The sequence below is a fragment of the Vanacampus margaritifer genome, chromosome 10, assembly GCF_051991255.1.
Source record: "Vanacampus margaritifer isolate UIUO_Vmar chromosome 10, RoL_Vmar_1.0, whole genome shotgun sequence".
Classification (NCBI taxonomy): Eukaryota; Metazoa; Chordata; class Actinopteri; order Syngnathiformes; family Syngnathidae; genus Vanacampus; species Vanacampus margaritifer.
The window spans coordinates 16,605,929-16,628,867 of NC_135441.1; the positions used below are offsets into that span (position 1 = coordinate 16,605,929).

Here is a 22,939-nt window from a genome sequence, read left to right on the forward strand (position 1 = left end):
TCCACTGTCAAATGTCTCCGTTCTGTATGAGTCAATATTCAAGAAGCCAATTTACCTTTGAGATGTTTTCTGGGGGGCTGCTGGGAAAGTTGGGGGAGGAGAAAGTGAACCCGCTGTCTGTCCCGGCGTCATAAGGTTGCAAGTCAATGGTCACGTCCTGTTTCCAGTGACTCCCCTCGCAAAGGTTTAGGCTGTCCACACCAACGAACCAGTCAGGGCTGGGGATGATCTTCACCATCAGAGACAGCTGAAACAATATGATCACGAAAACGCTTTGAAGGTTCGTCTGCATCATACTGACACCCGATAATAAAAAGAAACTTGTGTGTGATGAGTGTTTCCTGTGAGCTTATGACCTCATCTCGAAAGTGGCCTGGGGGTTAGCACATGTTGGGCTGAGACTGACTCACCTTGGGGGTTCGATCAAACCCAGGTTAAGAACCACTGCGCTAGAGCAGATCTAAAATGACCTCACCCAGCAGAGTGCCAGTTGGACTCACCCTGACAATTGTTAGTCTGCTTTAACTCATTCACTGCCATGAATTCATAAAAAAAAGGATTATTAAAAATGAGGGGCGACAGGCAATTAAAATGTGTAATTGTAATTAATCGCATGACTTTACTAGTTAACTCACGATTAATCATAAATTTCATATCTGTTCTAAATGTACAATAAAAAAAATTTCTAGCTCTCATACTCTTGTTAACAAAAGAGGAAAAAAAAGGTTAAACTAATACAAATAGTTCAAATGAATTTTTGACGTTTTTAGCCGTCAATGGCAGTGAATGAGTTAAATAACAAATAAAACAATAGCAAGAAGCTCATCGGGTTTGAGATATTTGCGGCTTTTGTGCATGGATGGAGAATGATAGCCCAGGAAAAACGCACGCACAAAAGCTGAATAACAGATTAAGCTGTCAACAGACGCTCATCATTCTGTCATGTTCTACAAACCACACGACTGTCTGACCCGGTTCCGCCACATCGTCCTCTGGTCTAGAAGCATGAGGCCCATTCGAAAAGAGCGTCAGGCATTGTAGACAGATGACAACAAAGAAACCCTCCTGCAGGATTGTTTATGATTTTCAGCGCTCCCGAGTTCAGGCAGGGGAATAACTAATAAAGATATGTAGGTCACCAGACACATACCTATGACTAAAAACTAATAATCACGAGCCATGTAGGCTATACTATAAATATCATTTTATTTCAATATTAACCTCTGCGGATTCAATATATTTTTATTGTTAAATAATTCATGTTTGTAGACTGGTGCACTCAAATGTATTCTCAGCCACAAAAGAATCCCGGGCTGACCTTTCAGTTTTATTTTTCAGTCCAGCTGTCATGACAACCAAAATTGCAGGAAGTCAATTTTGTAATCCTCATCCCGCAGTGAACTTCTCACCGGACTTATTAAAAATAGCCTGGGCTATAAACATGCTTTTACTGTATGGCATGTACTATGCACAATATTTGCCAACTTAAATAATTGCTGTTTTATGAGCTCTCCTATACTGTATGCAAAGTATTATTTTAATGTTCCCTTCTAGAAAGCTGGGAAGTTGGAAATTTCCAACCTTGAAAGGAAAAGTGCCCAGTAGCGCATTTTCCTCAAAAGTCTGACATCACACGACAATGGTGGCACTCACAGTGCATTAAGTTATTTATCTTTCGCTCTTCTACAATTTTTGTACACATTAGGTCACGGGTGAGCTGGAGTCTATCTATGGACTGCAATAACCATTCATGCTTATATTCTCTTCAGTCTTCAATTGACTTAACAAGCATGTTTTTGGAATGTGGGAGGAAGCCATAGTACGCGGAGAAAAACTAAATTAGCTCTCATACTTAAGTCCATAATAATATAGACGATATAGGAAGTCAACCCAAAACATTTTTCTTGACAATAATATGTTCTATGCAGCCCCACTTGTCTAAATACGATATTCTGGTTAATATTGTGTAAGTGGAAAATGAGTTAAGCAGCAAAATCCAGCCATTTTTATCAGTATCAACAGGCGGCCATTTTGCCACTTGCTATCGAGTGAAAATTACATCACAGTTGCTCAGATGTGGGGTAACACCCAATCACAGCTCAGCTTCAGAAAACAGGTGAGCTGTGATTGGTCGTTGCCTGAGCCCTGAGCAACTGTGATGTCATCTTCAGTCAAAATGGCCGCCCCGTGAGATGGATAAAAACGGCTGGAATTTGCTGCATAACTCATATTCCACAAATGTAATATTAATCAGAATGTCATGTTTAGACTAGTGAGGCCACATATAACATATTATTGACAAGAAATGTTTAAGATTGACTCACATTTAAAATTTCTAGTATTTTGAAGGGAATATTTAATGTGAAATGAGTACAATTTGTTACTTCAATCAATTAAAAGTGTTGCACCAAAAGACTGAGTGGTCTAAACTGCATAGCAGGCAATTCCAGGTACTTGTGCTGTTTAGGAATGCTGTAACACGATCTAACCTTGGCACACTGGTGCGACATTACAGAAGTGTTGAGACTTGTGTACACACAGAGGATTCACAGTGGGGTCATTTCTATTCCCTGAGGTATTACACAATCTTTGTAGACTTTTGTCTGTGCCTTCTTATAGCTCATCCAAAAATCAGATTGGTGTCAGTCGCTCTTCATATCTAAATATAGTCCAGAGAAAGCAAAACCTGCCTCAAAAACTTTAGCGGCGATGGTTGAGTATTTCCAAGAAATTTGCTGTATTTATACTGTAACGTAACTCCCAAGAAATCTGATGAGTACAACAAAAATATTGCCTTGAAGGCATCTGACAATCTGACCGACTTCATTGGGACAGGCGTCAGGCGTACGGAGCCCAGACTGCGCAGGATGCACGTGGGCGTTTGTGGCTCCGGGGCCTTTGCGCTGGTTAAACACGAGTCTGATTGGGTGGCGGAAATCAGTGGTCAAGTGTTTGGTGAACGACATCACAGGGAGGCCCAGCAATGCAGTTCACTGTAGGACTGGATATATTTTTTTATTCTTTATCAAAATGTATGAAATGTAGCAAGATAACAGTTCCAACCTATCACCTTTTGGTGTTGCCTCAAGGCATTTCACTGATTGGATGTCAGAGAGCCATCACTTCTTGGGGGCCAGTCTGTCAGGTTACAAGGACTGACAGGTTGGGAAATTGATATCTTCAGTGGCAAGGCAGCTAGAGATCAAAACCCAGGATGTTGTTGCCGGAGAGGTGGCCTTGACCCGGATACTTAACTTCCAACTAAGAAGGGCACGACGACATTTGTATTTGGTCATGTTTATGCATGAAGTCTATAACTGAAATTTTTCTTGGCTGGACAAATTAGGGCAGCTTTTCTTTTTCTACAATGCAATGGAAGGAAAAGAAAAATGAATAAAAACAACAATTTTGAATTACAAGGAGAGGATTTGAAGATGTAAGATAATACCTGACGAGACATGAAAAGAGGCCCGTGTTCAAAAGCGAGTCGGCTCGGATTGTGTTTAACTTGCATGTTGGATGCCAAGTTTTACTCAAGGTTTACAGCATTGTGTCACACTGCTATGATGTCACACCATTTAAACTGCTGACACAGCATTTGCCTTTCCTTCTACACTCCCTGCGGTGATCAAAGTTTACGGCTCCAAACCATACTGTTCCGAGCTGACCTGGACCGTTTGCAGGAAATGTGGCTTTTTTTACGCTGTCTGAGCATGTGTGTGCGCTTTTGTGAATGAGTACCAGTGAGTTCCTGGGCAGCATGAGAAGCTCCGTGGAGCTGTGCCCGATTCCGTTCGGGATCCCGGCCGTCCGGTACATGGTGCCGACCGCGCGTCTCCTCCTCGCCTCCTTGGCCGACTTCATCAGCTCCACAGTCACGCCAACTTCAGCAAAGTTTTGCACCCCTTCGCTGGCCTTAGCGCCCTCCTCCCAGAGACGAAAATGGCGATTATGGCTCACCGCTGAAGTGAGAAAGACACACAAGAAAGAAGAGAAGACAGCAGTGAGATTCTTACTCTTTGGAATGTTTCCCAATGTCAGTGAAGGACCACAGAGCCTCTGCCAGACGCTGAGATCATTTCCACCGTGCTGGAGTCTGTAGGTATTTCAATGACTGCCTCCAGCTTCCTGCATTTAAACAGATAATTCGCCAAAAAAAACGTTTAAATGCATAGCTCTGAATGATTGCATATATTCTCTATCGAGCACAGATAAAACCAAAGGGCTTTAGCTGTCAAGAGGTTTTGGGCTAAGGTTTACAGGAGTTGTTTCAAACTCAACTTATGTATGTGAGGGCCACTGGAGATAGAGTCTGGGTGTGTTTGGGGCACATCAAGTATTCAAAATAAAAGTCTTATCAATCTTTATCAACTCATTCACTCGCAGCCATTGTCACTGAAGCAATCCCCTTCACTCCCGGCTGTTTTACTGGATTTTGAAGGCCCAGAGAATATTGTGTTCTATTGCTATAAAAACATGGAGATAGCTAAGGTTCATCATTATTCACAAATCTATTTAGAACTGTGAGTAAATGAGCTTTTTTCCAACATGGCCCTGGTTGATCTCTTTTGCTCTTTGCTCTGCTTCCACCTGCTGGCCGGTTGTGTAATAACTACAATTTCTTCAACAGTTTTTTTGCAGTTGAGAGGCTGCATCAAAGCCTTCTGTATGCTCTAACATAAGAAAACATTTAAAAAGTATAAATATGTCTTTGGGACACTTAAAACATTTAAAATAGAACATATTTATACTTTTGGGGAGCAAATTCAGAACATTAATGGTCTTCAGAAGGTGAACAAGATGCTCCTCAGCATGCTTAGTTGGCTCGCCAACCTTTCTCTTCACGGCAGGGGTTTGAGAAAGACATATAGGGCTGTGTGGCAGGATATCCCTTCGGAACTACATTTCACCAAAAGCTGTCATGAGTCTGAGCTATGGAAGCCCATAAGTTTAAAACAACAACAAACAAAAGGGCGACACAAATGTGGGCACTAACATTAAACTTTGATGTCAAGTAGAGAGCCTCAAAACACCATTCAGGCCACAGGTTTGAGAGCTCTAAAAAGCCTTTTTTAAGCATTTTCTTTGGCTTTTTAGCCTTTAATCGACAGTTCAGCTGAAGAATTGGTAGTAAATGTGAGAGAGAGGGAATGACCTGCAGACAAACAAACTTTACCAATTTTTTTTTGGTGCTATTCTTTAAGACAGCTAAACCATCAGTTTCACATTCACAAATTTACTCCTATGAAAGGACTCCTATTTAGGTTAAAATGAAGCTCCTTATTGAAAACCACAGAACCACTGGCCTGGACCCGTGGTTTTAAGGCCAGAGCGGGGTTAGCCAGAAACACGCTGACAAATGCTCTGATGGTTCTGCCTTACCTCACTTTGCAAGGTTCACACACACAAGCACACGCAGTCATACTTAAACACTCTTGACACATGTATTAATGCACACAGCGCAGTGAGCCACACACACAACGTGACCAGGACACTTTACACATTATCCTGTTTCTTCCCGTTCTGTCATTACTTATGCCCATAATTGCATTTCCATCCTAACTAGGTTCCCACAAGCATCAAGACCTTGAAATTCAATCACCCATCATGTTTTTTTTAAAGCTCCACCAAGATATTAAGGCATCCCGTACTCGTCATTTTTTGACACACTCCATTCTCCTAGAGCGGTGTCCTTGTCTCAAACATCTCAACGGGTTATGCCCTCTTAAATACGTTGATGACACACTGTTGCCGCTAAAGCTGGATTTGAAGCTCTGGTTTCGGCCTCTTCATGGAGCAAATATTACTTTCTCCATGAAGAGCTGGTAGTCAAAATGACTGGATTAGAACCAGTCTGATCCAATCCATAAGCCCGATTACTACATCATATACTATATTCTATTTCACTTTGTGTGACATGCTAGCAGACATATTTGCTTCTGTGTCTAAGAATCATGGGAAATGTAGTCCTATTAAACCTGCTGCTGCGGTCAGACCAACGCAAGCTGAGCATTTCCGGCTACACATTTCCAAAGTTACAATGTGGGATCAGCGCGAGGTAAACGACACAGCCAGCTTCCAATAGCTGCCGCAAACGAGCAAAAAAGATTGGATAACGGTGAGTGCATTGTCTTGTTTACAGCTGTTGAACTGTCAACCAAGTTAGCCAAAGTAATAAAACAACCACCAGTCACCAGATTGACTACCGATGTTTTTTTGTCTGTTGGAGAATCCCCTCCTTTGCTCGAATCAATCAATCAATCAATATTTATTTATAAAGCACCTGTCATACAAGGTGCTAAACAATTAAAACATCCATAATACAATAAAACACACACACACACACACACACACACACACAGGGCGGGGCACAGAGAAACCATGTGAGGAAAGGCACCCAGGAAACACTGGAGCTAAAAACTAAAAGACAACAAAATAAGAGCAGTTAAAAGCTAAAAGAAAACATAATAAAAGGCAAAAACAAAGCTAAAATACAATATGGTAAAAGGAACTGGGAACTAAGAAAATAAATAAAAGGTGTTTAAAAAAAAAAAAGACCATTTGAACAACCCTGTGTACTACAATAAAAAAAAAGGCAAGCAAAACGTGCGCTGCTACACGATATTTTATGTCCGGTGCGAACCTAGCATAATAGCAGTAAATCTAACATATAAATGGTACAATTAGAATAAGCTATTAAATATACATGTGTTACAAAGATAATGCGCCTTCTAACCCGGTGCACCGCATGTATAAAAATATTTAAAAACTCAATCATTGATATTACACCTGATAATTTTGTTGCACCAAATGGTCCGTAAAATACGGTACATATAACGTTCTTTCTTTAGGGGACCAGAATAGTTTATGTACAGTGACCGTAGTGTTTTTAGATATCAAATTACACCCACTTGTTATTATAAAAAAACAACTTTTAGATTGACAAACAGAATCAGATGGATATAGGATCGGTAACCGTCGGTCCTTGAGGCTACAGTATTGGTATCAGCATCGGATATGAAAAAGCGGTATCGCGCCATCCCTAGTAAGTAGGCCATCATCTTCTGGCAAGGTAGGCCCGGTGCGGCTGAAACCGAAGAAAGCCGCAGCCGCCACAGGCACTGACGCACAACCGTGGTCTGGCACAAACACACATGGACAAACACATGCATAAACATCTGCCATCCATCCCAGTTTGGTTTTGGGGAAAAAGAACAGAGATGAGTGAGCTCGAATTGTTTCCCATTCTGCTCCAAGCTCTGAGGTAAGGTCTGACCTGACCCCGCCCTGAGAGTCATCACCCACCTTCTCTCAGCCCCGAACCTCCGCTGCACTCTTTATCGCCAGCACTGTGGTAAACCAGTGGAAATGTGGGGGTGTGGGGAAGGGAGGGTCATAGAAAAATATCATAGATATGGCTGGACAGTCAGGAGACAGTTAGAGAAACACAGAAAGCCGTCTGGTAGCGTTTAGGCCGTCTGCTACTCACCACTTAGCTCATTAACATCTCGCCACTGCTCGTGTCTGCGAGCAGAAGTGCGTGCTGACAGCAAGGCCATAAAATGACACTTCATAAGAGAGCAAAAATACCAGTCGGTGGGTGATCCGAATGGTTTGGATTGGAAAAGGATGAAGGTGGAATGTCATCGACCACAATGGACCAAACTCAATTAAGCAAAGTGGTGATTTTGCATTCGGTGCAAGTGGGGAAATAACCCACCAGATGCAGTAGACGGGCACAGTGGTAAAAACAAACCATCCATTCTTTTCCAATAATGCTTGTCCTCACGCAGCTGAGGTGGAGCCTATCCCAGCTGAAAGGCAGCCCTATGCCTGCCAAACCGAAGGCAAATTTTCGACCGCCAAGCATTCACACTCTCTTCACACCAATAGACAGTTAAAGTCTTTGATTAAGCTAAGCATGTTTCTGGAATTTGGGAGGAAGTCGGAGAAAACTCAAGCCCGGGGAGAACATTCAAACTCACCACAGGAAGGCCCGAAGCCAAGATTTGAACCACAAACCTCAGATCCTCATTGGATGATTTCCCCCCCCCCCCCCCCCAAGAAGAACAGAATCAATTGCAAAATTAATGTTTATAAACTCCCAATTGTAATACAGTGGGTGCCTTGAGATACAAGTGACCCGATTTACACATTGTTCAAAATACATGTACGAAAAAAGTTGGTGTGAAAGTAAGACAACAAAGTTACACAAAACTACCAGGTTATTCCAATATCAATTAAGTAGTATTTTATATCAGTATCATGTTCAACTTCTCACCTATGAGTTTGGACCACTGTGCAGGGGGCCTGAACAGTGGATACTGCTTCGGGAAGGCTTGTGGGCTCCAGTGACCCGTAAACACCACGATGTAAGAAGCAGGGCCTCTGGCTGTGCATTCGGTCCCGTTGAGTGGCTGCAGAGGACCAGCAAAAGTCAGGCACAGCTTCAAAAGTACAAGCAGAAGCTGCCACAGATTCTTCAGTTGTTGTGATGACATCATCTGAAAGAAAGAGATGGGTGATGTAGTTACATATGTGTTTATCCATACATCCATTATCTGAAATAACTCATTGCAAATTCTGTGAAGACAACATTCATGATTTCCAGGCGCGCTTGTTTTTAATGTCCTGTTTTGTAACTCCTGACTGTCTTGTTTGTGAGTCAGTCATTGTCCTACTTTATTTGATGGCTTCATGTGGAATTCGCATCTCACTTTATTAGTCTCCTGCTCACATCAAACTCCCTATTACAGTAAATGAAATTAAACATCACTGTTAATGAATTCCGCAATCTTTTAAACATTTCAATGTTGGCCAAGCAAACAATAATGGAAGGATGGGGTGAGGTGGACATCCTCTTCCTACTTAAATGGGGCTGGACCAGGTCTAACTCAATGTGTTGTTTTGTTTTAGTTTTCTCTTTAATAAAATAAATTTGACGTTAAACACTAGAAACTGTCTGACAAAATCAGTCAACCAAAAAATCTCAAAAAGCTGCAAAAAAAAAAGTCACAATCCAAAGAAATTCAAGGACAGATAAGAAATAATGTAATTGACATCCATCAGTGTGGAAAAGGTTACAAAGCCATTAAAGGTTTAGGACTCCAGCTAACTATGGTTAGAGTCATTATCCACAAATGGAGAAAACAGCGATGAACCTTCCCAGGAGTGACTGCCCTACAAAAATTTCCCCGAGAGCACAGTGGTGACTCATCCAGGTCACAAAAGAACCCAGGACAACATCTACAGAACTGCTGGCCTCCCTTTCAGACCCGGTTAAGGTCAGTGTTCATGACTCAAAATTAAGAAAGAGACTGGCAGAGTTTGAAGGCGAAAATCACTGCTCAACACAAAACAAAAACATCTGCTTGATTCCCAAGATTTTTGGGAGAACGTCATTGGTGGTAGTGCGACGTTCTGGGGCTGCTTAGTTACTTCATAACCTGGACGACTTGCTGTGATTGAGGTAACCCTGAAGGAGGCTGTTCAGTGCTGGGCAACCATCCAATACACATGAGAAAGTTAACTTTTGGAGTGGCCTTGTCAAAATCTGGACTTGAATCGAATTGGAAATGCTGTGGCAAGGCCTTAAAATGGCCGATCATACTTGAAACCTCTCCAGTGTCGCTGAATTAAAGCAATTCTGGTTCATCCTGCTGCAGTTGCCGCTGGTTTGATTCCCAGCCACTGTCGTTTCCAAGCCAAACAAAAATGGCTTGGTTGTGTCATGAAGGGAATCCGTCGTAAAAACTGTGCCAAACAAATCATGCGAGTGACTCACTGTGGCGACCCCTTATGGGACAAGCCCAAAGTCACATACAAAAATAGCTTTTAAAAAAAAAGGGATCATTGTAGAACCACACCTCATAAAATTGTCATGCACATAAATAGATGATGTCATCGTGAACATTTCAGAAACAGATACGGGACAATCAATCGGAGGCTTGACATAGATATGTCGCTATGAGCTCATAAAACACCTCATCTATCTTATCTAAGCTTTGTGAACCGATTGAACTGCTTTGGCTTTTTTCAAATTCCTCTATTGCCTGTGAGTGTGTGTGTGTGTGTGTGTGTGTGTACACTGGCGCTTAAGTCATACCAAAATAAGACAACATGGACAACATCCCTAATGATAGACGCAAATCCAGTCTGCTGTGCTGCTCTACTGACCTCAGCGACTGACCATGCGCTGGCCCGCCAAGTCTGACTCGTACCGACTTCCTTTAATAAGCGCAGCAGCGAAACGGAGCGCGTCTTTGATGGTTGAATATTTGAGTTATCCTCTCATGTGCAAACCATGCAAAAGGCAAGCGCTGTTTTCTTGAGTTTTCTGCACCTGCACTATAAATTCCCACAGCAGAACATTTGTGACCTGAGCACCTTTTGTCACACATCCCCTGTTAAGCCTACAAAAAAATTCTGTTGAGTTAGATTTTTATGCAGATTAAAACTAAAATGAGGCATGCAGATTCCAAAATTGGAGTCAGTTTTTTTTTTTAGCATGTCAAGTTTTTTCTCAACAGTTTACCCTCCAGATAAGCAAAAAAAAAAAACTGATAGCTGTAGAAAGACTGTAGTAAGAAGAGCTGATTCCAATGGGATTAACTACAGCTATGCATCAACGCGTTTGTGCAGTCACAATTGAGAAAGTGCGGTGAGAGATGTGTGGGTTCCAATAGGTCCGTATTATTAGTATCGGCAAACAGAAAGCTAGCATAGTCGGAATTAAGAGTCTTTTCTCTTAACCTTGTAACCATGGGCATTAAGGCATTTATTTTATATTTAAGAAAACCAGGATCCTACAGATCAAAAACTTGATGGGATGGAGAAAATTTGTTAAAAACAGTTATCTCAAGAAAATTGTGTTCCCAGTACTATTATTGAAAAAAAAAAAAGTTGCCTCAACTTGGAATTTTAAGGCAACAAAAATATACGGACTGAGCACCGACTGAAGGAGTTTTTCGTCCGCCAATCCAGGTTAGTAAAGACCCTCTCAGTCCGTGTATTTTTTCGAGGCTTCGTAAAGCACTCGGTAAAAATGTGGGTATCCGTCAACAACGGGTCCAATGGAGGGAAGAAGTGCTCACCTCTGTTTATATATAGCGATTCACATAGAGTGGTGCAGCATGGGATCATTTCTATCCAACCAATCCATCTTCTTTTTTTGCTTCATTCATCAAAAATATTCTTTCAGTCAAACATTCATCACTTAACTTTCTCGTGTAATTCGTCCCTTCTTTCCCATTTTGACCCCATCCGCCATCCCTCTCCCTTCATTCTTGCCACTTTCTCAGTTTCATCTCATTTACTCCCCGCACTCGTTCTGCCACCGTTCGATCCGTCCATCGTCGTTCATTCATCTTACGTCGTCCTTCTCTATTCCACCATTTCCCATTCTCTCCTCATTCTTCCCACATAGTCACCCATCATCCTCCATTATCTCAACTCAACTACCACCCCACCATCCTTCCTTCAGGTAATGTGATCGTATGCATTTGCTGTCGCAGATGTTTTTAACTATGTGCGCGCAATGAGCTGAAGAAACAGGAGAGTGACGGCCTTCGACAACCTGCTGCGCTGTTTCTGCGTGCTTCTATACTAGAACTAAACCTGGGAGCAGCTGCAGAATGCCCTCAGTTAAATTTGGGCAAGTCGACGTGCACACAAACAAGCACGCGTGTGTGCATATTGTCCCCGAGGTCTATTTCAAGAGGTCATATTGTGTTACTCGGCCCTCAGAGCTGCAAAACTTCAAGTCTTGACCATTTTTTTTTCTTGAGAGCAGGCAAGCACGTCACGAGTGTTTTATCAATTCCCAGAATCCACTAAGCGTGTATGCATAACGTAACGGTTTTAAGAGCCTGCTGTAAAAATACTTGCAGGATGGAGATGCAAAAGAACAGTTATGTGATCATCTCACCGGCTGCAGGAGGAGGATCAACAGAGATGCTAACTTCAGAAGGACACTTTTGTTGGTGGCCCGGTGGGTGGAGGGTGGTGTCTGGTCGGTGCTGGATTTCACTTTCCTTTCTTTTCTTTGGTCCTTCCTCTGGTCTCCTGACGGCCTCACGGCTCTGGCTGGGTTCTGAAGTGTTCGGTTTAGGTGAACGGTATGGGAGTTTTTTAATAGGTTTTAGGTAAACTAATGAATACACACTCACACGCACATACACATACAAAATAAAAATTAATTCAAAAAATAAATATATATAATAAAAAAAAGAGAGAGAGCAATGATGATGACATGTCAAATCGGTAAAATTACCGAATGAACAATACTGAGCTCTCCAGAAAAAAAAGAAAAAGAAAAAAAGAAGGACACTTTTGTGGAAATCGTGATTTTAGCAACTTAAAACAGTTTTTACGTTAATGTCCGACCACTTCTGCTTGTTGTCTCTTGTAAGTTACATCATGACCGCTGCTAAAGGAAAGACCTACATATTAATAACGAAATTAAATCAAGATGAATGTGGTTGTATTATTACGAAAGCCTCGTTCCCCTACTACTGTATATTGTAGATTTTTAAGCAATCATTGTTTTCTTTTAATGTTTTTTTACAGGCAAGTGAATTCCGAATCCCAATTAAGTCTATTGGTTAAGATGCCGCGTATGTGTTGCTGCTCTGTGTGAGTGAAAGTAGCGGTTGTTTCAAAGTTTATAATTACTGCAACCATTTATCTATGCTAATTCCCATTAGCCTTGTTTGAAAGTTTGTAATTACTTTAACCGTGTATCTATGCTAATTTGCATTTGCCTGGTTTAAAAGTTGATAATTATCTTAACCATGTGTATCTATGCTCATTTTCATTAGCCCAGGGTTTCCTATTGTATGTTAGCAGTAAGCTAGCGGACTTTCGTTTCTTAATGTTGAATTGTCTTTTGCTTTGTGAGTTTTACAGTAAACTTCAACTGGGAGTGACACATGAAGAGCTGGAAGCAAGCACACTTATTTACGAAACTGTATTAGTGAGAGCTTCTTCTTTTTGTTTCCTCTTTTTAAATTCCAGGATGCCATGCCACTCGCTTAGCCCACAGAGTTACAAGAACAGCCCACCCTCTGGTGAGCTCTCTGTAAAAGAAAGACGGCTCAATGCAGGATTTCACGAGGTTTTCGGAATTATTTACTATTCCCTAATCACAATACTGTATAGTCATTTTCACATCGAGGACTTATATTGGGCAAAAAAACAACAACTGTTTTCGAACACTGCTGATTACCAGATAGTAGATACCTGACCGATTAATTAGACAGCTGATTTAATCAGCTGATATAAGATCTTTTAAAATCTGTTGAGTTTTTTCTCTCAAACATCCCTCCCCTCACCCTCAAAATAAAATATAATAAATCGGCAAATTTTTGCCAATTTTTCTGTCTGTTGTAAAAAAAAAAAAAACACTAAGGGCCCTATTTTCATGCCTAGTGAAATCAAGCGCAAAGTGCGATCCAACTGTGCGCATGAGTGGCGTTTTAGTTCTCTTGGCTTTTTCAAATATTTGCGCCGTTGAGGGAGTGAACACAGCCGACATGCTTCCTGACCAATAGAAGTGGCTCATCTAACTTTCCTTTCAAATCAGCGCAGGAGAGGAACAATCTCTATAGTGGAAGCATAAAATAACCTCAGTGGAGTCCAATGTAGGAGACTGACATGCGCAAAGTGCGTTTATGAGGAACTGCAAGAAGACCTCCACTTGTGAATGATGTCAAGTTGGCAACTGTGAAGATGCCGTCCACCCATGATAGATCTGCTTTCACCTGGTCTAAAGTTTAGTCTACTTCCAGCCATCAAATTGTCAGGTGCGCCGGGGGCGTATAAGGAGGCGTGCACCTGCCCGAAAATCAAGATGTAACCGTTTTTTATGTCCGAGTGTACGTACGCTTTCTCTAAAAATACAGCCCTAAAGGACCGTATAATTGGAAAACAGTCAAATATTCTGCCTGTAGCTTATTTCTTTATTGTTATAAGCGTTAAGGGACACTACCCACATTATTTTTTTAAATTACTGTACAATTTTTAATTACCCAATTAATCTGCTATCAGAATTTTACCTTGCAAAATATCAGAATCTACATCAAAAATCATATCTGAGGAACCCTATTAATTACATCATATTTGTCGCATACTTCCAACGTAAAGGATTTACGTCAGCTGGTTGACCTTCCCATAATAAATAATAAATACGGGGCAATATAAAGTGGATAAGCAGCAAACTGCTACTCGTCTTGTGTTTTCTAGCCTCTTCCACTTTCTGATCTCTGTACTCGCACTTTTAGTCTTTCAATTGCTACAGTCAGATTGCTCAGCTGTGAGAGTTGGCGTGAACTTGATTTCGCCACACACTTTGCAATGTTTCTATCAGAGGAATTAGTAATAGGCTTTTCCTCAAGACCTGAGAAACTTCTGCAAGCATTATTCATCCTGCCACTTTATCAAATAAGAGTAGCAGAAGTAAAGATAACACAGAATGGACAGCACTGCAAAAAGAGTCCATTGCTTACTTTAGCTTAAGACAGTGAGGAGTACAACAAACAAGTTCTGACCTGGATTTTAGCAATGCGGGTTCATGAAAGTTCACCACCCGGAGTCAGAGGTTTTCCTTAATAGCCACCGTCCCGTCCGTGTTCTGTGCCGACGATGGAAAAGGAGGTCAGTCCTGTCAGGCTGTTTTTGCTCATCAATCACAAACACGTCTTTGAAAGAAATCCGCTCCCGCACATCCTCACGCACGACATTTTCTGAGAAATTTGTCCTTTTGAAGAGCAAAAGGCAAAGTCTATTCAGGCAATTACAGCATGTGTCATGTGACCTCTGTGGCAACAACAACCAACCAATGACCCCATTCCAAACAATGAGACTGGAGGTGTCTTCTGACCTTCCCTGTCAACTTGTCACACTATAACAAGACTTAAGAGACATTTCATGAATTTCCGCACAGTAAACTCCGTCAGTCAACACACAGACTGATGACTAAAAATATATACACCACACAGTCTTGAATGTATTTAGGGGTACGCTTATTTTGATTTCACACTTTCACACAGTGAAAGCCGATCAATGCATACGCTCAGACACACAAAGCGATTTTTTTCCTCCCCAGACAGAAGACATAATAAAAGCAGGGGATGTGGCATGGAGCCAAGCGTGCCGCCACACGGGCACTCCTCGCTGTGTAATCACGGCAGAGTCACGCAGAGATAATGTACACATCGACCTCAACTCTTACACGCAGGCACGCACAAGCGCACATTTGCACACGCGCAAAGTCAGCTCAGATGTTGTTTTTTAACAAGAAGATGTCAGGAAGGTCATTGGCCGCGCTTCTCCTCAGATGTGCTCAAAGTTGGCGAGCACTGACGTATGGAGAGAGATAAATACGCTCGAGTCTGGAACAGAACTTGACTGTGTCTCAGGGAAACAATGACAGAGTGGGCAAGAGTTCAGAGAGGAAAGTGAAAAGACTGCAGCTCTTCAAAGCCTCCATTGCAAGCATATTTCAAGCAGAAGGAACCTGAAAGAATTATATTCACATTTGAGGTGATGCTACTAAATTTGAAATGACAGTTTTGGTCTGTCTTCAAATTTTGTGGGAGAAATTTGCATAAAACCATATTTCGTAACATATGTTGGAGTTAAAAATGGACCATACACATCTCATTATTTGGCATCGGTACCATGTGACTTCTCCTAGCCAATCAGGAGCATCAACAAAGAAAATGATGGGGGAAAAAAAATCTAATTACAATAAAATGTTTCAATTATCCTGCATTTTTAAACACTATCAGTATCAAGTATATATATATATATATATATATATATATATATATATTTAATTTTATTATTATTATTATTTATTTATTTATTTAAAAATATTTTATGAGGGGAAGAGTGGGCGCCAGTGTTTTAGTTGGTGAATATTTGAATTTCTCCATGTGAAAAAATAAAGTTACAGAAAAGTGATGGTATTTTCATTTTACAATATTGAAGTGGTGCGGGACAATAAGTGACATACAGTATATATATAATATTGTAGCACATACAACAGTACAGTATTCAGATATGTATACATATACTGTGTTCCTCACTTTTTGCTGGCGATACGTTCCAAGCACCCAAATAAATAAATTTTCGTTAAGTTGTGTTTTATTTTACGTGATTTACAGTACTTCTAAACACCTGTTACACTTAATAAATGTAACTTTTAGCATACAAAATGTAGAATAAATAACGAGCTGTTGAAGTTTTTCTTTTTAATCTTAAAATGGCAAGCAGAAACCAGGTTACACGTCTCGAATTGGTCACAAATAAAAATCCACGATACAGTGAATCCACAATAACTCAACCGTGAAGTACTGTAGCGAGGGAACACTGTAATACATACAGTGGACATAAAAACTCTACCAGAGGGTGCTAAAACTGCACAAATGGAAATCAACTTGACTCTTATTAACAAATGTGGTGCTTTTAATATTGTGACATGACGATGACAACATTGTGGCAGTTTTAATATCGCAATATCAGGATATTGCTATAATCGATTCATTCCTAATAAGGCGCGTACCGATACCACAATATCGGGCCAATACCAGGCCTAATTTCAATGTATCGGTACTTGAAACAGCAGAGGATACTTTACGATCAGACAGTAGAAATTAGAAGAATAGAAAATTGCCATTGATTTCATGCAATTTTAAGGAAAATGCAATATTGGGATGTATACAGGTTTTTCTTTAAAATGATCCGTCGGCGTGTGTGTGTCTGTTTATGAATGCATTAGAATGAAAAAGTCAAAGAATTTTGAATTAGAATTTTGCAATGTACTCCAACATCTTAACTTCAACATGTTGAATTGCAGAGGAAGTACTTTTACTTTTTACGCATACCATAATATGTGATATTCGAAAATAATGCCAATTCTTTACAGTTTGACATGAGAACTTCACATGCACTTGAGCGGAATTCCAAATGCAGCACCAGATCTTTTTCCAATTTGCATCCTTACGGGGGAATGAGAGAAACTGCCTCTGCATGAAGTGAATGTAGTGAACGGCGGCTATCGTGTAGCGTCTTACCTTTGCTGGTTCGAAATCAATCGGCGGCTGAGTCGCACAATCAGTGGCCGGTTTGATACCTCTGCGAGGACGTGAGCTCCACGTGTCTGCAAAGCTGTCAGTGGCGCAACCTTATCAACCTTGACCGGCTTTATCCCCCACTCTCCTCTCCTCTCCTCCCTTCTCTTTCTCTCTCTCTCATCGCTGTCTCCCACCTCCTTCTCGGGCTTTCTCCTCCCCCTGCCTCTCCTTGTATGGGAAAGAGGTTAAAAGAGCCTTGCACCTCTCCTCCACTGTCCACCTCCTTTATCTCAGCTCTCTTTTCTCTCCCTCTGCTGACAAGTTAATCAACACCACATTGGACTCTGCATTGTGTATTCATGTGCAGGTGTCAAGACTGTAGGAATTTATAGCAGGGGGAAATTTGAAATAGAGTCAGCACTTGTTTAGTGATCGGAGAAGAAAAAAAAGCCTGAATAATGTGGCAGATCCAGCTGTGATGTCAGCTGAAGGGCTGCTTTTCTTCAGGTGGCTGTCAAGACGTGTAGTCACCAGTTCCTACAGCTGCAACACACATGGACGACTCGGGAGGGGGGAGATTTTTTTGTTACGGGACGCCTCTCACTCATCATCATGTCAAAGCTCACACTAAATGAGGCTGCGTGTGGAAATGTTTCTATAAAATAGGTAAGAGTATATATATGAAGAGGGGGGGGGGGGGAGGCCTACGTTGCTGATTAATGTCAATGAGCTCAGCATCTTACACTGATGAGAAACAGTACAAATACACGAGTGTGTACATGCATGAATGGACACACAAAATGACTCATTATCTGAACTCTGTAATGAACAAAATAAAGGTCATTTAGATCTGAATGATGACCTGGAATAGTGTGCTCATTTAGTACACGCACTAGACTGTGTGAAAGAGGCAAATGTCCAAACTAGCTCTCAAGTTGCTTCCTGTCAATAAGCGTACACACGTCATTGTAACAAATACGAGCCAAGTCAGTGAAGCATTGAAAGGGAAACCGAAGCTAATCAATTAGGCCAATGCTTCAGTGCCACAAACCTGCAAGACCGCCCGGGCATAGCGTAAAAATAGAATGGAACCTCTGAGGTCAACGAAATTGTTTTTGGATGATGGACTACCTCCTTTCAAAGCGAATTGTGCAATAGGAAATCATGGAAAATGGACGAATTTGTTCCAGGGTCAAACTGTCAAACTGCTGAACCTTTAAGAAAGTGACTCCCAGACATTATGCCATAAGAGATCATCGGTTTGACTGCTTGTCAAATATTTGCCGAATGGTTGGAAAAACTGCTTTAAGTAACATTTTCAATGCAACCATCTTTTTTTCTACAGTGTATCCAGTTCAGAGTAGCAAGTGCTTTTGGGGGGGTGCTCCAATTGCTTTCAGTTACCGTTGGTTAATTATGGCCCGTTTTAAAAGGGAAGTCACATCTTACTGTATGATTATCTTGCAAATAGTAGGGTATGATAATAATCTCGGATTAAAATGAAATAAATATGCATTCATGTATAGATTCTCTGGAAAAGTTCCCTTGCATGTCCATCGTGTTGACAACATGGCGCATGTCACTGTCATGGCATGTTTTCTGTGGCTTTGCCCCAGACTGGTTGTCATCCAATCACAAGGCCCGTAGAAACAAACATTCATGTACACAACTTTAGGAAAGTTATAGTTGTCAGTTAACCTAACACCCATTACAGAGTCGACCCTGCTTCTTGCCCAAAATCAGTTGTAACACCAATGAAAACACGTGCCAATAAAAATATCATTTTCCAGGTCTTCTTTAACTTCAGGTGTATATGGGTCATTTTCATATAATTTGATCAATACCGATAGAGAAATACCTAACTGAGTTGATTGGCAGTGTTCATTCAAGCTTGTTGAAACAAACACATTCTTAAGTTGTTTTTTTTTTTAACTGTTAATACCAAAATGTCTTCACCGTTGTGTCCTAAATGAAATTTTCAGATTTTTTCAAGATGCTAATTCAACATTTTTTTATATCTATTTTTGTTCTCATTTTGTTTAATATAACTTTTCCATGAAAACTACAACAAATTAATCCTAGAGTTTCCTTTTTCGGTTATTTTACAAATGGTCCAACTTTGTCACTCATGTTGTCTTTACCATGAATATCATTGAAGAAACCCTCATACTGTTGCAATGCACCAGAGGGATCTGTGAACTGATGTGCCAGGATGAGATTTTGCATTCATACATTAGCAGACAGTAAAATAATGCTGTAATTTCTGAGATATGTATGGAATGAATTTATGAAAGTGTTTGAACTATTATATGTCTTTACCATTATTATAATTTTATAAAGACAAGCGTGAAATGGGTTTTCTGAGTAGTTAGGATCATTTATGCACTTGTTAAGTTTCAAGGGCAACAAGCAAAATGTGCAACTCACTGGATTAATATGAAGTATTTGTCTTTCCCTTTATGGACTTTTGTATTGGCTATAATGCAAGAAGTGTATTTCAGTGGGCCATCACCATTTGCTCTATAAATGGGGACTGCTTTTACTGCGAATACCTAAAATATAAAATCACAAAAAGGGACTTTTTACTAGCATACACATAAAACCAAAGTGGAATGGAAAATTTTTTTATTAGAATTTTGTTATTTATTTGGAATTGCCTTTACCACTATTGATCAAATTACATTATAGGAAAATGAATGACCCATAAGCATATTCTCCAAAGCCAAACTCAAGCAGGTTAATCTTTTGATGCTCACTGAACTGAGCAACTTTTGACGCACAATTTTTGTGATCATTTTGACCCATCGAGTCACTCAAATTTTAAGGTATTCCCTTTTTTTTTTTTTTTTCCCAGGAGAGCTCAGTATTGTTCATTTGATTTGACATCATCATTGCTCTCCTTTTTTTAAAAAAAAAACAAACAAATAAATTTAAAAAATGTAATAAATGTTTTTTTTTTATTATTATTATTTTTTAAAAATATATATACACATATACACACATATATATATATATATTTTTTTTTTTTGGTATGTGGGTGAGTATGTGTATGTGCGTGTGTGTGTGCGTGCATGCGTGCGAGTGTGTGTGTATTCATCAGTTCACCTAAAGCCCATTAAAAAAAATCCCATACTAATAATATAATATAATAATAAATTGCCAAATGCAGAAACATCAATGTAAGTTATCACGATGTAGTGGCTCTCGCTAACAGACAGAATTAAGTAACCAGAATTAGGTTAAAAAATTCTATATACATAGACCATGTTTCTATAAATTTTGATATTTGGTTTTTATTTGAGGCAGATATTTTTTCCATTAAAATGTGATTTATGAGGAGGTTAGACCATTGGTCGATATTCAGAGTTTGTTTATTTTTCCAGTTAACAAGAATTGTTTTTTTAGCGATAGTAAGGGCTACAAGTGTAGATTGAAATTGTTTATGTGGTAAGTCAGTTGTTGTTAGGTCACCTAGCAAACACAAGTTTGGAGATAAAGGTATCCTACAGTCCAAAATAGCGGAAAGTTTTTTAAGGTAATAAATTTTAAGGTATTCCCAACGAAGCGAACGAATAGGAATGGAAATGCATTACCAATAATATTATGAAAGCTGAGTATGAGAAGCTTGCAGGATATAGGAAAAATGGCAAAAGGTGACTCGTGTTATTCTACACCAAAATATAAGTCTGTCCATTTGTAATTATGTTTCAACATAATTTAACCATAGCAGCAATTAGCTTTGTAAACATACAGTGAGGGAAATGGGCTTCTGGGCAAAGAATGAAGTCACGCACCCACATGTGCGATGCAATCTGAGCTCTGTTATGATAGCTGCTGCGGCCTCGTGTGTGCATGCATGTTCGTGCGTGGCATGGCGGGATGGCAGCTCAAAGTGGAGACTTGGACGTACAGTATGTAGAATCTTAAAAATAAAAGAAAAAGGCTTTGACACTAAGCTGGAGCAGACCTGGAATTATACGTCTGGTTGGCACATATGGCACAGCAAGCGGGCTGTCGGCGGCATCGTAACTCTTTACTCGCTCACTTAAATGTCAGTATTCAGTGAAAATACTGCCAAGAGTAGCAATCAAGGGCCTCTGAAATTTCATTACACTTATCACGTTTGACTATAAACCGCCCCGACGTGGGGCTAATGGGTGACGATGCCATATGAATCATACAGTCTATTTATTGAACTTTTGAACCTTTGGGCTGAAAATGTTTTGGGTCAAAGGATGAATATTGCATGCAGCACGGTGTTTGAGTGGTTCAAAGTTCATCAACACCAAATTTCACTGCCCGTGACTTGGAAGCTAGGCTGGATGAAGATCTGCCACTTTCAAGCCTCTGGCCGCACTACTCTATCAGGAATGCTATCATAGGGTGACCATAAAAATGTATTTAAAATGCAATTGATTAGATATTTTATTTAGACTTGTTCTATTGTATTCAGCGTTTATTAAAGTTTTTTTTACCTCCTTTAATACACTTCCACATGGGCACCATTAGTTGCACGAAGCACATCAAGACGGTACTCGATTTCTTGCCATGTTCGCTGTAGCATAGCCTCATCAATTGTGGCAATGAATGGCATCAGTAATCCTTTGCTTAAGGTCAGTAATGATAAACACTGTGTTTTTTTAAACACTGAATACAATAGAACAAATCTGAATAAAATATCTAATCAATTGCATTTTTAATAATTTTTTGAAATGGTAAAGAGACTTTATGGACATATCAATAACATACACAGGACCCACACAAAACCTGCTATATTTCCCGCCTACACTCCTCATGATCAATTTGAGTCCAGTAGCGGTAACAACGCGATGCACTCTGCCTCCAATTTGTCCCGCAATGAAAACAAAACAATAGAATGAATGGGGAAAAAAACAAAAACGGACACCCGACAAAAGACAAAAGAAGACATTTGGTCACCCTATGCTATCGTCTCAAAGTCAAAACGCTCTGCGCAAATTACCCTTAGTTAACACTGTTAGCTTCCAACAAACAGCACATACCTCGTTGGTAGGTGAAGTTGTCAACACAGTTGGCAGTTGCAGTAGGTTATTTACATTTTGCCATTTAAACAAGACAAGTAATTGTTTAACCTTTCTTCATCCATTTCAAAACTATGCAAGAGGGCAAGCGCTAACGATAAATGTGAGTCACAATGTAATGGAATATTACAATACATGCCCACTGAGACAATGTGCGTGTTCTGGTGGTCAGTCAATGCAGGGCACAAACAGCCATTCACACCTATGGGCCATTTTGAGTCTTCAGACCATATGGACAATTGGGCAAAGTCCGCATAGATGTTCCAACACAGATTCAAAATTGCGAGCCAATTAAATACATTAAATCAGGACCATTCAAAAGTTTGAGAGCCAAAGTGGAAAAAGTGCTGATGCACATTCCGTGAACATACTTCAGTTTGGTCATGTAAAGTGATAGGGGTTAACATATTCAAATGCAATTACAATTTTATAGATTACCTGCATAAGGTTGTGCTACCGCCAGAGCCTGCCAACAATAGGACGAGTGTTCCAAAGACGTGTTTGGAAGATCAACTTGATTTAGTGGAAAAATACCCTTATTCCCGGATGCAACGCTCCTGAGGGCATTCCATTCCCTTGAGTTCGTTGCAGTGCGTCACTGCTGTCGTGTGGAGAAAACAAAAAGGTAGCTGTAAGGTCTGACCTTGACAAATAACGCCCGTCAATATCAGCATCATTTCAGTTATGCATATATTTGCAATTTTACGTGGCTTATGAAAAAGCTCAAAACCTTCATGTTGCTCAAAAAACACTTGGGAGAGGGAGTACCGAGAAACTTTCCACATGCGTATCAGGATTCCCAAT

General features: G+C 40.3%; 1 protein-coding gene across 6 annotated transcripts in view; it reads right to left on the reverse strand.

Moving 5' to 3' along the window:
• spon2a (spondin 2a, extracellular matrix protein) overlaps nucleotides 1–22,939 on the reverse strand; it is a 32,139-nt gene that overhangs the window by 3,240 nt on the left and 5,960 nt on the right. Inside the window, exons 2-6 of one of the 6 annotated variants that reach the window (XM_077577248.1) lie at nucleotides 22,670–22,736; nucleotides 14,547–14,629; nucleotides 8,282–8,504; nucleotides 3,742–3,962; nucleotides 56–247 (exon numbers count right to left, since the gene is read on the reverse strand). In XM_077577248.1, the coding sequence (XP_077433374.1) occupies nucleotides 56–247; nucleotides 3,742–3,962; nucleotides 8,282–8,504 (636 nt within the window). In that variant the 5' untranslated portion in view covers nucleotides 14,547–14,629; nucleotides 22,670–22,736. Of the gene's footprint in view, nucleotides 1–55; nucleotides 248–3,741; nucleotides 3,963–8,281; nucleotides 8,505–11,926; nucleotides 12,092–14,546; nucleotides 17,022–17,075; nucleotides 17,733–22,573; nucleotides 22,737–22,939 lie in introns of those variants that run through there. The other 5 variants (XM_077577242.1, XM_077577245.1, XM_077577244.1 and 2 more) reach the window with 5 other exon arrangements.